The sequence below is a fragment of the Somniosus microcephalus genome, unplaced genomic scaffold, assembly GCF_052327205.1.
Source record: "Somniosus microcephalus isolate GS21.2 unplaced genomic scaffold, FLI_Smic_1.0 unresolved_chr3, whole genome shotgun sequence".
NCBI lineage: Eukaryota > Metazoa > Chordata > Chondrichthyes > Squaliformes > Somniosidae > Somniosus > Somniosus microcephalus.
In genome coordinates this window covers 63,997,013-64,010,322 of record NW_028225181.1, presented here as the reverse complement: position 1 = coordinate 64,010,322, position 13,310 = coordinate 63,997,013, and the positions used below count along the sequence as shown (strand labels likewise).

Sequence of the window (13,310 nt, the reverse complement as noted above, 5' to 3'; positions counted from 1 at the left end):
ACAGATGCTTCACAAGTAATCCAATCCGTTTTATAAATATAATGACCAGAACAAACTGACATATCTCACTGGTGCACTCTTAGTGGAGTCGGAACCAGGTTTTTTAGACCGCTGTGGAATTTAATCTCTGTATTTTACAGTTAACAGTCCACCGGAGTATTTGACACGATGTGTCTCACTGTGATATACTGGGATGGCACAGCAGTTAGTGTCAATACAAAAACCCCTCAGCACTTATTGACTGAGTTTGGGTCAGTGATCGCTTTTACAATCCAACTGTATATGCAATAGAGTATTATTTGTGTCCAGCACTGTCCTACTAGCACGTTTCAATATGAATACACTGTGATATTTATTCATTCAACAGTTGGTGATTTCGATAAATGTTCTTGGGCTACTCTGTGAAACATAAACCATCACGTTATTTTTTGAAGAGTGAAAGGTTTCCATTAACGCATTTAGCATTTTATGAAGATCCAGCGTGATTTTCTTTGCCCTGGGATATGGATATTTAAACTAATGTTGTGTTTCTGTCTCTTCCCTGCAGTGCCGGTTATTGTGTGACCAGCCCGGGGAATGTAACACTGTGACTATCTCGACTACTGGGGACAAGGGACCATGGTGATGGTGACTGCAGGTAAGAAACATGCACTCATTCAGTAACTGTTGTCTTCGTATTTTGATTTTATATTTCTGTTAATTTTAACAATGAATTCGTTCACTGAAACTTGGGTTCGGTCGATCCTGTATTGAGATTTTTTGCAATGTGTTATTTGATTCTGCTGCAATGGGATCATCGATTTAAACTGTTTCTTCACTGAAACTGCTGTTGAGGGCTTGAGTCTCTGATTGATGTGATTTGTTGTTTATCGGCTGATGAGATTGTGGGCCTGGGTTACTTTAAAAACCTAACGGTTTTTAAACTGATAGGAGTTTTTGCAATGTTTAATCTCGGTGACATCGATTTTTCTACAGGTTTTCTGATCAAAACCAAACATTGTGTTTAAATGTGTCTGAAAGGAGATTGTAGGCACAAAACAGAAAGCGTTAGTGCTCAGAAATAACCTTAAGATATTTTAACGATTTTTTATTTGTGATACTTACAAGACATCTATTAGTCTAATGTTCATGAACGTTTATATTTAGTACGTGATATGTTACTGTAATTAAGAAATTCAAAATTAACAAATTAGCAACCGGAACAGAATTAAATTAATATTACTTACAAAATTAGTAATATCACCCAATATTATTAAAATATGCTATAAAATCAATATTAATGTATTGAACATAATCTGCCTAATCACAACTCTGCCATCATTATTTTATATTCCTGCTTATTTCAATAATGAATTAGGTCAGTGACAAGCGGATTCGTTGGATTGTGTATTGAGGTTTTATGCAATGATACATTTGATTCTGCTGAAAGAGTTTATAGAATTAAGCAGCTGCTCCATGAAAGGTTCTGTCGCGGGATTCAGCCCCTCGGTGACATGATTCAGTGTTGATCTGCTGAGGGGAGTGTGGATTCAGCCCCTCAGTGATGTGATTTAGTGTTGATCTGCTGAGGAGAGTGTGGATTCAGCCCCTCAGTGATGTGGTTCAGTGTTGATCTGCTGAGGAGAGTGTGGATTCAGCCCCTCAGTGATGTGATTCAGTGTTGATCTGCTGAGGGGAGTGTGGATTCAGCCCCTCAGTGATGTGATTCAGTGTTGATCTGCTGAGGAGAGTGTGGATTCAGCCCCTCAGTGATGTGGTTCAGTGTTGATCTGCTGAGGAGAGTGTGGATTCAGCCCCTCTGATGTGATTTAGTGTTGATCTGCTGAGGAGAGTGTGGATTCAGCCCCTCAGTGATGTGATTCAGTGTTGATCTGCTGAGGGGAGTGTGGATTCAGCCCCTCGGTGATGTGATTTAGTGTTGATCTGCTGAGGAGAGTGTGGATTCAGCCCCTCAGTGATGTGATTTAGTGTTGATCTGCTGAGGAGAGTGTGGATTCAGCCCCTCAGTGATGTGATTCAGTGTTGATCTGCTGAGGAGAGTGTGGATTCAGCCCCTCAGTGATGTGATTTAGTGTTGATCTGCTGAGGAGAGTGTGGATTCAGCCCCTCAGTGATGTGATTCAGTGTTGATCTGCTGAGGGGAGTGTGGATTCAGCCCCTCAGTGATGTGATTCAGTGTTGATCTGCTGAGGAGAGTGTGGATTCAGCCCCTCAGTGATGTGATTTAGTGTTGATCTGCTGAGGAGAGTGTGGATTCAGCCCCTCAGTGATGTGATTTAGTGTTGATCTGCTGAGGAGAGTGTGTGTCTGGTTACTCTGAATACCCAGAATTTGTGAAACTATTTGCCGTTTCTACAATGTTTAATCTGGGTGACATCGAGCGGCAGCAGGTTTCTGATCTAAAGCAAACATTATATGTTTCAAACTATCACAAAACAGGAATGTTTTAGAAATAAAAAGTAATTGAAGGGTATTTAAAGTATCTTTATATTGAAGTGATAATTATGCATTTAACTATTAATCTATAGACTATTATGCTCATATTTAATACGTGAAATGTTACTGTAATTACTATCTACATCATTAACAAGTGTTCAGGTTGTAGTTAATTTTAATTAATATTAATCAGCGATAATAACGCGATAATGTCTCCCAATATTACTAAAATATGCTACAGTAAAAATATGAATTACTAAAGTTTATTCACCTTCCACAGTTCTGCAGTACACTGGGGAAAATTAACATGAGCGGAAAAGTTTATTCGCCTTCCACAGTTCTGCAGTACACTGGGGAAAATTAACATGAGCGGAAAGGTTTATTCACCTTCCACAGTTCTGCAGTACACTGGGGAAAATTAACATGAGCGGAGAAGTTTAGAGGCTGGAGAGAGTTGTTAATTATGCCTGCAATGATTCTCATAACATCCTGATTTCACCGCTGTGTTCAGATGGATTAGGGATGTTTTACACAGATGAATGACGGGTTGTATTCAAATACTACTTAAATCCGTGTTGTAAATTGCAGTTTGTCAATTTAATATACGCGGCGAGTTATGAAATTCATACTGTGCTGCAAAAACCATATTATTCCTTCAATAATATTGATTGTTTGACAGTGAGACAATTATCACTAAACTACTCAAAGTCCAAAGTCTAAGAGACAAAGGTCGCTGGCAGTCAAATAATTGTTCATGTGATTCTATTTTAATTCAAGGAAGGTTCAGACTGCGTAAGGCTGGAGACAGAAAGATATTCCATTGAAAGTCAAACATTTTAATTTAAACACAAGAGGTTCATATTATCTTAAATTTAAAACAAGATCCTGTCTCCCATAGCTCTGCTCTATATGGGATAGAACGAAAGGCAAAGGACAGATTATTTCTGAGAGTTATGTTTCATTCTTATTAATATTAAATTGATTAACAATATTTCTCCTCCAATTGCTCAATAAGTTTCAGTGCCGCAGATGGTCTGAATGAATTGTTCTCCTCCAGTTTTATATTGATCATAATGTAAATAGCAGACTATATATAATAATGAATTTACGGGCATTCTGTGAGTTACAGGAGTAAAATATAAAGGATTGTCTGTTATTAAATAGCGGAGGCTATGTTACTGACTGCAAACTGCACCGCTGGTTTTTAATTAACACAAATATTTGTTATTTTTAAGATTGAGGAGAATATTTCAACTCGAGAGTCCAGCTTTAGGTAACAGGTGGTGTTACAGCCCGTCGGTAGTTAGTGAGATGTGACCCCGGCCGGAAATTGTACTATTTAAAACAGTCCACTCCGAAATCCATAATGTGAAATACACTCTGAGAGTAGACAGACTTCAGGTTATATCAGAGAGTTCAGAAAAATGATGAGATTGAACACGTGTAGGCAGAGAGCTGGAGAGTATTACATTTTCCTGATCATTTTTAATTATTCAAATGTGATTGGATTTAAGTAAAAATAATACATTTATCTGATTGTATTGATGTATTATACTATTTAATATTTTAATTATGTCGAATTATCCTTCCAATTGAAGTAAAACCCTATTATATCAAAAGTAAATAGTCAGAATTAGGTTTAAAATTACTATTAATTAATTTTATTAATAAGGCTGGAGATGACAGGCAACACAATGAATTTCAAGCAGATTCATTTCATTACACAAGTTCCAGGAGCGGGTGGTTCTGAGGAGGAAGGTCCAGAAAGGCTCACAGAATATTAACACGGAATCACCAGTGGGGACCCGAATTTCTGGCCCAATGAATTGATAATCTTTAAACATTTTGAGTATCAGCTAATTATTGAATGAGATTGGCGTGATCCTGAGCTCACTTTCTGAATAAACATTTTCAGGAAGTGACGGTAACGCTCCAGAAAGCAGCGCCGATTCTGATCTTCCGGGAAGCTGGAAGTTATTTTGACAATTTAAACAGATAGTGTAATGCTTTACTCCGTATCTGACCCGTGTTGAACCTGCCCTGTGAGTGTTTGATGGGACAGCGTAGAGGGAGATTTGCTCTGTATCTAACCCGTGCTTTAACTGCACTGGGAGCGTTTGGTGGGACAGTGAAGAGGGAGTGTTACTCTGTACCTAACCCGTGTTGAACCTGCCCTGGGACAGTTTGACGGGGCAGTGTAGAGGAGGTTTTATTTTGTATGTAACCTGCGCTGTACCTGCCCTAAATGTGTTTGATGGGACAGTGCAGAGTGCGCTTTACTCTGTATCTAACCCGTGCTGCACCTGTCCTGGGAATGTTTGATGGGACAGTGTAGAGTGAGCTTTACTCTGTATCTAACCCGTCTTGTACCTGCCCTGGGAGTGTTGATGGGACAGTGTAGAGTGAGCTTTGCTCAGTATCTAACACGTGCTGTACCTGCCCTGACTGTGTTTGATGGGACAGTGTAGTGGAGATTTTAGACTGTATCTAACCTGCGCTGTACCTGCCCTGAGTGCGTTTGAAGGGCAGTGCAGAAGGAGATCTAGCCTCCTACTTACAATGACGTGGAGGTGATGGGCACGTTCAATACAGATTCACCTTCTATCCAATCATTGCTATATGTGAGCTGGAACGCTTTAATGAAATAGTGTATTTGAAGCTTTATGTTGTATATAATTGTGCTTTACCTAACTGAGCAAATTGTAAAAGCATTTTATGGAGAAGTTATTTTGTATCCAAACTGTGCTTTTGTAGAGCTGGGAATCGTTGATGGGACAAAATGGTAAAAAGTTTTACTCTGTTTCTGAACCGAGTATCAACTTGCCGCACAGTCTTTGGTCGGACCGTGTAGAAGGAGGTTTACACTGTATGTAGTTTCTGTTGTATGTGAGCCGTGAATATTTGCCTGGGCAGTGCTTATGGAGCTGTTTTCTCTATCTAACTCGTCTTGAATCTGACCTGCTAATTTAAAAATATATCTATCTCTTACTATATTTGACCCGGAGAGCCTGACAGGACAGTGGAGAGGGAGCATTTCTCAGCATCCAAACCTTGCTATTCCCGATCTGACCAGCAGGTTAATTCAGAGCGATCGTCATTCTATCTTATCCGTGCTATATCGGACCTGAGAGTGCTTGGTCAGACCCTTAAACTGCAGCTAACCAATAACTTGAGAGTGCTCGAGTCAGATATATAACAATAAATTGTTCCATTGCCCAGGTTGAACAAGGCACATTTATTGATGGCAACATTTTTTGGAAAACATGCCCAAATTTGAATAAAGTGTTAATGTTTAATCGTTTTGGATATCAGCTAATTATTGAATGAGATTGACCTGATCCTGAGCTCACTTTCAGAACAAACAGTTTGAGGAAGTGGCTGTAGCGCCAGAAGGCAGCACCTGTTCTAATCTGATGGGAGGCTGGAAGTTATTTTAAAAATTTAAATGCAGAAAGTTGATAGTCCCGCTCGGTGTAACCATCTTGGGAACTTTAAGTTTGACATCATAACTTCGTTCATTTTTCTTTTGAAAAGGGACAAATTCGACCGAGTTGCAGTTGTTGGACTGGGTCACAACACAAGGCAGACAGTAACTGAGCTGCACTTCTGTGAAACAATTAAAGATTTACATTCAGCCTGCAATGAGTCATCATTCACAATGAGCTTTAAGCCTTTATAATATAACCAAGTCACACATTTGCGTCAGATTGCTCAGATCCCTTTGTTTTAAATATCCTCTTTCATTGTAACAAACAATAAAATAGATCTGATAGAAGTGGCATAAAAATAAAACAAAAAAGGTGACTCAATCGCGGCTAACAAGGGAAATTAGGGACAGCATAAGATCCGAGGAGAGGACATATAAATTAGCCAGAAAAAGCAGTAAACCTGAGGACTGGGAGCAGTTTACGATTGAGCAAAGGAGGACAAAAGGATTAATTAAGAGGGGGAAGATATATTCTAGAGTAAGCTTGCAGGAACATAAAAACTGACTGTAAAAGCTTCTATAGGTATGAGAAGAGAGAAAGATTGTTGAAGTCAAGCATAGGTCCCTTGCAGGCAGAATCAGGGGAATTTATAATGGGGAACAAAGAAATGGCAGACCAATAAAATACATACTTTGATTCTGCCTTCACAAAGGAGGATACAAAGAACCTCCCAGATATGTTAGGGTACATAGGGTCGAATGAGTGGGAGGGATTGCATGACATCAGTATTTGTAGGGAAATGGTGTTAGGGAAATTGATGGGATTGAATGCTGAGAAATCCCCAAGTCCTGATAATCTACATCCTAGGGTACTTAAGGAAGTGGCACTGGAAATACTGGATGCATTGCTGGTCATCTTCCAAAATTCTATAGACTCTGGAGCAGTTCCAATGGATTGGAGGGTAGCTATTGTACCTCCACTATTTATAAAGGGTGATAGAGAGAAAACGGGGATTTATATACTGATAAGCCTGACATCGGAAGTGGGGAAAATGCTAGAGTACATTATAAAAGACGCAATTGCAGAGCACTTGGAAAACAGTGACAGGATCGGACAAAGTCAACATGGATTTAGAAAAGGTAATTCATGCTTGACTGTTCCACTGGAAGTTTTTGAGGATGTAACGGATAGAATAGATAAGGGAGAACCAGTCGATGTGGTGTATTTGGAATTTGAGAAGGCTTTCGAAAAATCCCGCATAAGGGATTAGCGTGCAATGTTAAAGCACATGGGATTGGGGGTAAGGTAATAACTTGGATAGAAAACTGGTTGGCAGAAAGGAAGCAAAGTGTTGGAATAAACGGGTCTTTTTCTGAGTGGCAGGCAGTGACTAGTGGGTACTGCAGGGTTCAGTGCTAGGACCCCAACTATTCACAATATATATTAATGAACTAGACGAGGGAACTAGATTTAATATCTCCAAGTTTGCAGACGGCACAAAGCTGGGTGGGCGTGTGTGCTGTGAGGAGGATGCAGAGAAACTCCAGTATGATCTGGACAGGTTGGGTGATTGGGCAGATGCATGGCAAATGCAGTATAATGTGGAAATATGCGAGGTTATCCACTTTGGTGGCAAAAACAGGAAGAAAGATTATTATCTTAATGGCAATAGATTGGGAAAAGAGGAAGTGTAACGAGACCTGGGTTACCTTGTTCACCAGTCGCTGAAGCTAATCATGCAGGTGCAGCAGGTGGTTAAGAAGGCAAATGGTATGTTGGCCTTCATAGCAAGAGGATTAGAGTAGAGGAGCAAGGATGTCTTGCTGCAGTTGTACAGGGCCTTGGTGAGACCACACCTTGAGTATTGTGTGCAGGTTTGGTCGGCTTATCGGAGGAAGGATTTTCTTGCCATGGAGGGAGTGCAGCGAAGATTCACCAGGCTGATACCTGGGATGTCGTATGAAGAGAGATTGAATCGATTAGGCTTATATTCGCTAGCGTTTAGAAGAATGAGAGTTGATCTCATTGAAACTTATAAAATTCTGACAGGACTAGACAGACTAGATGCAGGAAGGATGTTCCCCATGGCGGGGAGTCCAGGCCCAGAGGTCACAGTCTACGGATAAGTGGTAAGCCATTTAGGACTAAGAGGAGGAGGAATTTCTTCACCCAGAAAGTGGTGAACTTGAGGAATTCTCTGCCACACAGGGCAGTTGAGGCCAATTCATTACATATTTTCAAGAAGGAGTTAGATATATTTCTTAATGCTAAAGTGATCATGGGATATTGGGAGAAAGCAGGGACAGGGTAATGAGTTTGGATGATCAGCCATGATCTCATTAAATGGTGGAACAGGTTCGAGGGGCCGAATGGTCTACTCCTGCTCCTATATTCTATGTTTCTATGTTTCAGAATATGAAGTGTTTCCTTCCATTAAATCGGGAAGAACAATTTCCGCTGACTCCTCTAGAATCAGAGCAACGTACATCACAGGAAGAGGCCATTCGGCCCGTCCTGCCTGTGCCGGCTCTGAAAACTGTCCAATTTCCTCAAAAACCCCAGCCTTTTCCTCCTAACCCTGCAAATGGGTCCTCTTCAAGTACATGTCCAGCCAGCTGGTGCTTTCCAGTAATTAGCAACCCTCTTGTGGGAAATACCCCAATTGTCCCGCTAGATCTTCGGGAAATTATTTTAAATCTGTCACCTTCGGTTAACAACCTACTTGCCAAAGGAATCAGTTTCTGCCTATTTGCTCTAGCAAACCTCCCATAACTTTGAACAGCTCTGTTAAGTCTCCACTTAACCTCTGCTCTAACTAGAATATCCCAGCTTCTCCAATCTCTCCACAACTGAAGTTCCTCATCCCTGGTAACTTCCTGGTAAACCTCTTCTCTACCCTCTCAAAGGCCTTTCATCCTTCCTGAATTGTGCTGACAGGATTGTGCTCAATACTCCAGCTGAGGCCTGACCCCTGATTTGTAAAGGTTTTGCATAGCTTCCTTTTTTAAATAATCCGTGTATCTATTTACAAAGCCCAGTGTCCTATACGCCTTCATAACAGCTTTATCAACTTTCCCCGCCAACTTCAATGATTTGTGTATATGCACATCCATATCTCTCTGTTCTTGCATCCTCTCAAAATAGTACCATATAGATTATACTGCTTCTCCATGTTGTTCCTCCCAAGGTGCGTCGCTTCACACTTATCCACACTAAATTGCACCTACCATGTGCCTGTTCTTTTCACTAGTCTGTTTAAGTCCTCCTGAAGTCTGCTACTATCCTGCTCACTATTTGCTACTTTGCCAAGATTTGAATCATCTGGGAACTTCAAAATTGTACTCCCTATACCCAAGTCCAGGTCATTTTTATATAACAAGAACAACAATGGTCCTCATACCGATCCATGGGAGACCCCACTGCATTATTTTCTACAGTTTGTACAACATCCGCTCACCACTCCTCCCTGCCTCATATAAATGTATAATATTTAAGTGTTACCAATATTAGATTTTTATACAAGAAACCTCTCCCCATGATTAGATTATGCTCGATACAATCAGCAACAAGAGGTGCCTGTTCTCACTGGTGGGAGGTCATCAGGTACTTTTGTAACTGAAATGGGCCATTTAAAGAGACACTACCATTAACCGGATTTCGGAATCATATATTATAGTCGGATAATTAATTGAGTGGGAGCGAGGAGGAACTTCATGAAGCATCCATTCAATAGAATGGGACAGAGCACAAATGACAGGGCGTTGAAGTACATCGCTCAAATACTGAGCAGGAAAGAGATAGATTCGACCCAATCCCGATTCATCTGCAGCTTTTATCTTAGAAACTAGCCGTGAAAAAGTTTCCTGTTCAATTCTGTGTGTGTCGGATTTGAGCTGATGTTTTGCTAGTTTTATAAGCGCGGATTACGCTGTTACTTTTGAAGTAGAGTCACTGCTGTTTTGTAGGGAAAAGCATTAGTCAATTGACACAGAGCAAATTTCCAAAAACTGCAATGAAGTAAATGACCAGAAGTGGTGTTGATTGATAAATAAATGCTGGCCGAAATTGCAGGAAAAACTCTCTGCCCTTCTATTGTAAGATCGAATGAAAGATACCTTATTGAGGTGAGGTGAAAATGTTCTTATATTTGCAATATGATAGAACTCGGACAGAGAGGTGTGTTCCCGACCAGGGGGTCGACAGGCGCGTATGATGGACCTGACAAAAGCGCAAATGCCGCTGTAGTTTTTGATCGTCAAATGATGGAAAGAGTTTATCCTGGAGTCAAATTTCGCGTTGTTTGGTTGTTTTATGAGCCCGGATTACAGATTCTAATTTGCCTAATTGGCCATTCTTTCCCAGCGACACCATCTCCTCCCACCCTCTACGCTCTACTCTCCTGTGAACCACCCAACACAGACGGCTCCATCATTTTCGGCTGTTTGGCAATGGACTACAACCCCGAAATCACCAGCGTTTCCTGGACAAAAGATAAACAGCTGATCAACACTGGATTGATGACTTATCCATCATTGCTCAACAAGAGGGGAACCTACACACTGAGCAGCCAGTTAACCATCACCGAGTCAGAAATGGGGAGCAGCACAATCTACTGCGTGGTTCGACGAAGAGATTCCATGTGGATCGTTCCAATGCCAGGTTAGTGTAGTGGGATGCAGGGGCAAACTGTGAAAAGCAGGGAAGTTATGTTCAACTTGAATAGAAACTTGGTTAGTCCACACTTAGCGTATTGTGAACAGTTCTGGTCTCCACTTCATACTTAGAGTACGGAGCACAATCCTAGACTCCATATCACACTTCGAATACCGTGTACAGTCCGGTTACCTTCTCACACTTGCAATACTGTGCAGACTTCTGGTCACCGTATCACACTTAGAATACTGTGCACATTCCTGGTCTCCATATCACTCATAGAATACTGTGCAGAGTTCTGGTCTCCATATCACAATTAGAATACTGTGCAGAGTCCTGGTCTCCATGTCACAATTAGAATACTGTGCAGAGTCCTGGTGTCCATATCACTTTTAGAATATTGTGCACAGTCCTGGTCTCCATATCACACTTCGAATATCGTGCAGAATTCTGGTCCTTGGAAATGCCTTGCTAATGTGTGCCAGATAGTAAAGGACTTGTTTAATGATAAGGACACTATGCATTTCTTAATCATTTATTTTGCAATGAATGTCCAAAACATGTATTCCCCAGGACATGATCCAGTGGTCCATCCAACTGTTATCCTCACGGCGAGTTCCAGTGACCAAATCACCAGCAGCAGATATGCAAAGGTCGTGTGTTCAATCATGGACTTCCATCCAGAGTCACTGACCGTGAATTGGCTGAAGAATGGACAACTCATGCATTCGGGCTTCGTCACCTCTCTCGTCTGTGAAGTGAACGGGACCTTCTCGACCACCAGTCTGCTGACAGTCCCCGCCGGCGAATGGTTCAGCGGCTCGGTCTACACCTGCCAGGTCACTCATGAAGGGGTTACCCAAAGCCGAAACATTGCCAACTCTCAGGGTAAGAGGCACAGTCGGGGAGTTCCAACCCATTTCCAGTGCCGCTCTGAGTCAGAATTTTATTGGAATTAGTCCATAGCACAGCAGAGTTCCTAACTTACAAGGAAACACTTTGGTGTTTCCTTCCGATGTGAGTGGGACTCCTCAAGGTTTAGGGTTCCATCCCTTCACCAGCAAAGAATAATTCCCTCAGCTGTAATGTCAGACAGTGAGAGAGGTGTCCTTATTTTCAGATTTACCCTGTGTTAGCTCTAATTCTAATATACAATCATGCAGTTTGTGTTTCCTTCGGATGTAAAAGATAATAAAGAATTGGCTTTATACAGCGCCTTCTGGGGCCTCAGACTGCCGCAAACTGATTGACAACCAATGAATTATGCTTGAAATGTGCCCACTGTTGTAATGTACAAAATCAGGAAGACATTTTGTGCACAACAAGCTCCCACAAACAGCAATGTGATAAAGACCAGATTTTTTTTTTGTGATATTTGTTGAGGGGTAATTATTTGCCATGGCACCGGGAGAACTCCCCTGCTCATCTTTGAAATGGTGCCATGGGGTATCTTACGTCCAATTGAGAGGGCAGATTGATCCTCGCTTTAACGCCTCATCCAAAATACAGTGCAGCGCTCAATCAGTACTGCATTGGGAGTGTCAGTTTCCATTCTGTGTTCAAGTCTCTGGAGTGGGACTTGAACCAACCATCTTCATCAATTAGGATTCCTCACAGTTCTGGATTTAATAACCTCGCTATAGGTTTCCCTCGACTCTGATGTCAGACAGTGAGTGAGGTGTCCTTGGGCTCCGGTTTATCCTGAGCTGGCTGATCATATTCCGAGCGGCAGTAGGTGTCTGGAGGCCTTTACTGATAATTTTCCAGGAACCCACTGCTAGAAAGGTCATTTACCCTATTTAGAGAACTGTGTTCAGTTCTGGGCTCCACACATGAGGCAGGATATAATGACCTTGGAGGGGGTGCGTTGCAGATTTACCAGAATGTTACGGGGCAAGAAGTATTACATTTTGAGGACATATTGCACTGACTAGACGTGTATTGCTTTGAGTATAGAAGATTAAGGGGTGAACGAATTAAGATAATTTTTGGAATTGGTGGTCATATAGAGATAAAGTATTTCCTCTGCTGGAGAAGTCCAGAACAAAGGGGGATAATCTTAAAATTTGAGCTAGGCCGTTCAGGGGTGAGGTCAGAAACCACTTCTTCGTGCAAAGGGCTGTGGAAATCCGGAACTCTCTCTCCCACAAAGCTGTTCAAGATGGGCATCAATTGATAATATCAATACTGAGATTGATAGATTTATGTTGGGCAAGGGTTACAGAAACATTGCAGGTAGATGGTGTTGAGGTGCAGATCAGCCATGATCTCATTGAATGGTGGGCCAGGCTGGATGGGCTGAATGGCCTCCTCCTGTTGCTGTGTTTCTATTGCTGCCACGAGGTCATATTTCATTCTGAGTCTCTCTCACCAGGCATGAGAAAAGCTCACTATGACAGAAATAAACAAACTACCTCACACCGGCTTTACAAATTATTCCCCACCAAAAACACCCCTTTGGAATTCCAGCTCCCGACAATTCACTTCTACTCTGAGTATTCCTACACATTTTCATCGCCCCAAATATCGGAACAAGAAACCAGAAGATTCAGTTTTTTCTTGTTGCACCGAAAATCATGGATTTTATTTGACAGCCTTTTTGAAACAGTGTAATTTTCGTGAAGAGCTCTTGAACCTGGGGACAGAGACATTATAATGAGCGGAGATGTGTTCGGGCACCAGGATGTATGGACGGGCATAAAGGAGCAAGGGATTATGGGAAGAGCTGTTTTCAGTGCGTAAATAAATTGCACCCGAACTTATTCATTGTTTAACGCCGGGTAATTGCTTCAC

General features: G+C 41.5%; 1 gene segment (V, D, J or C); it reads left to right on the top strand.

Moving 5' to 3' along the window:
- Nucleotides 1–547: 547 nt before the first annotated feature.
- Nucleotides 548–13,310, top strand: part of LOC147091650 (Ig heavy chain C region, membrane-bound form-like) — a 33,103-nt gene continuing 20,340 nt past the window's right edge. The window contains 3 exon segments of the C gene segment in view: nucleotides 548–637; nucleotides 10,227–10,523; nucleotides 11,091–11,405. Of these exon segments, the coding sequence occupies nucleotides 619–637; nucleotides 10,227–10,523; nucleotides 11,091–11,405 (631 nt within the window).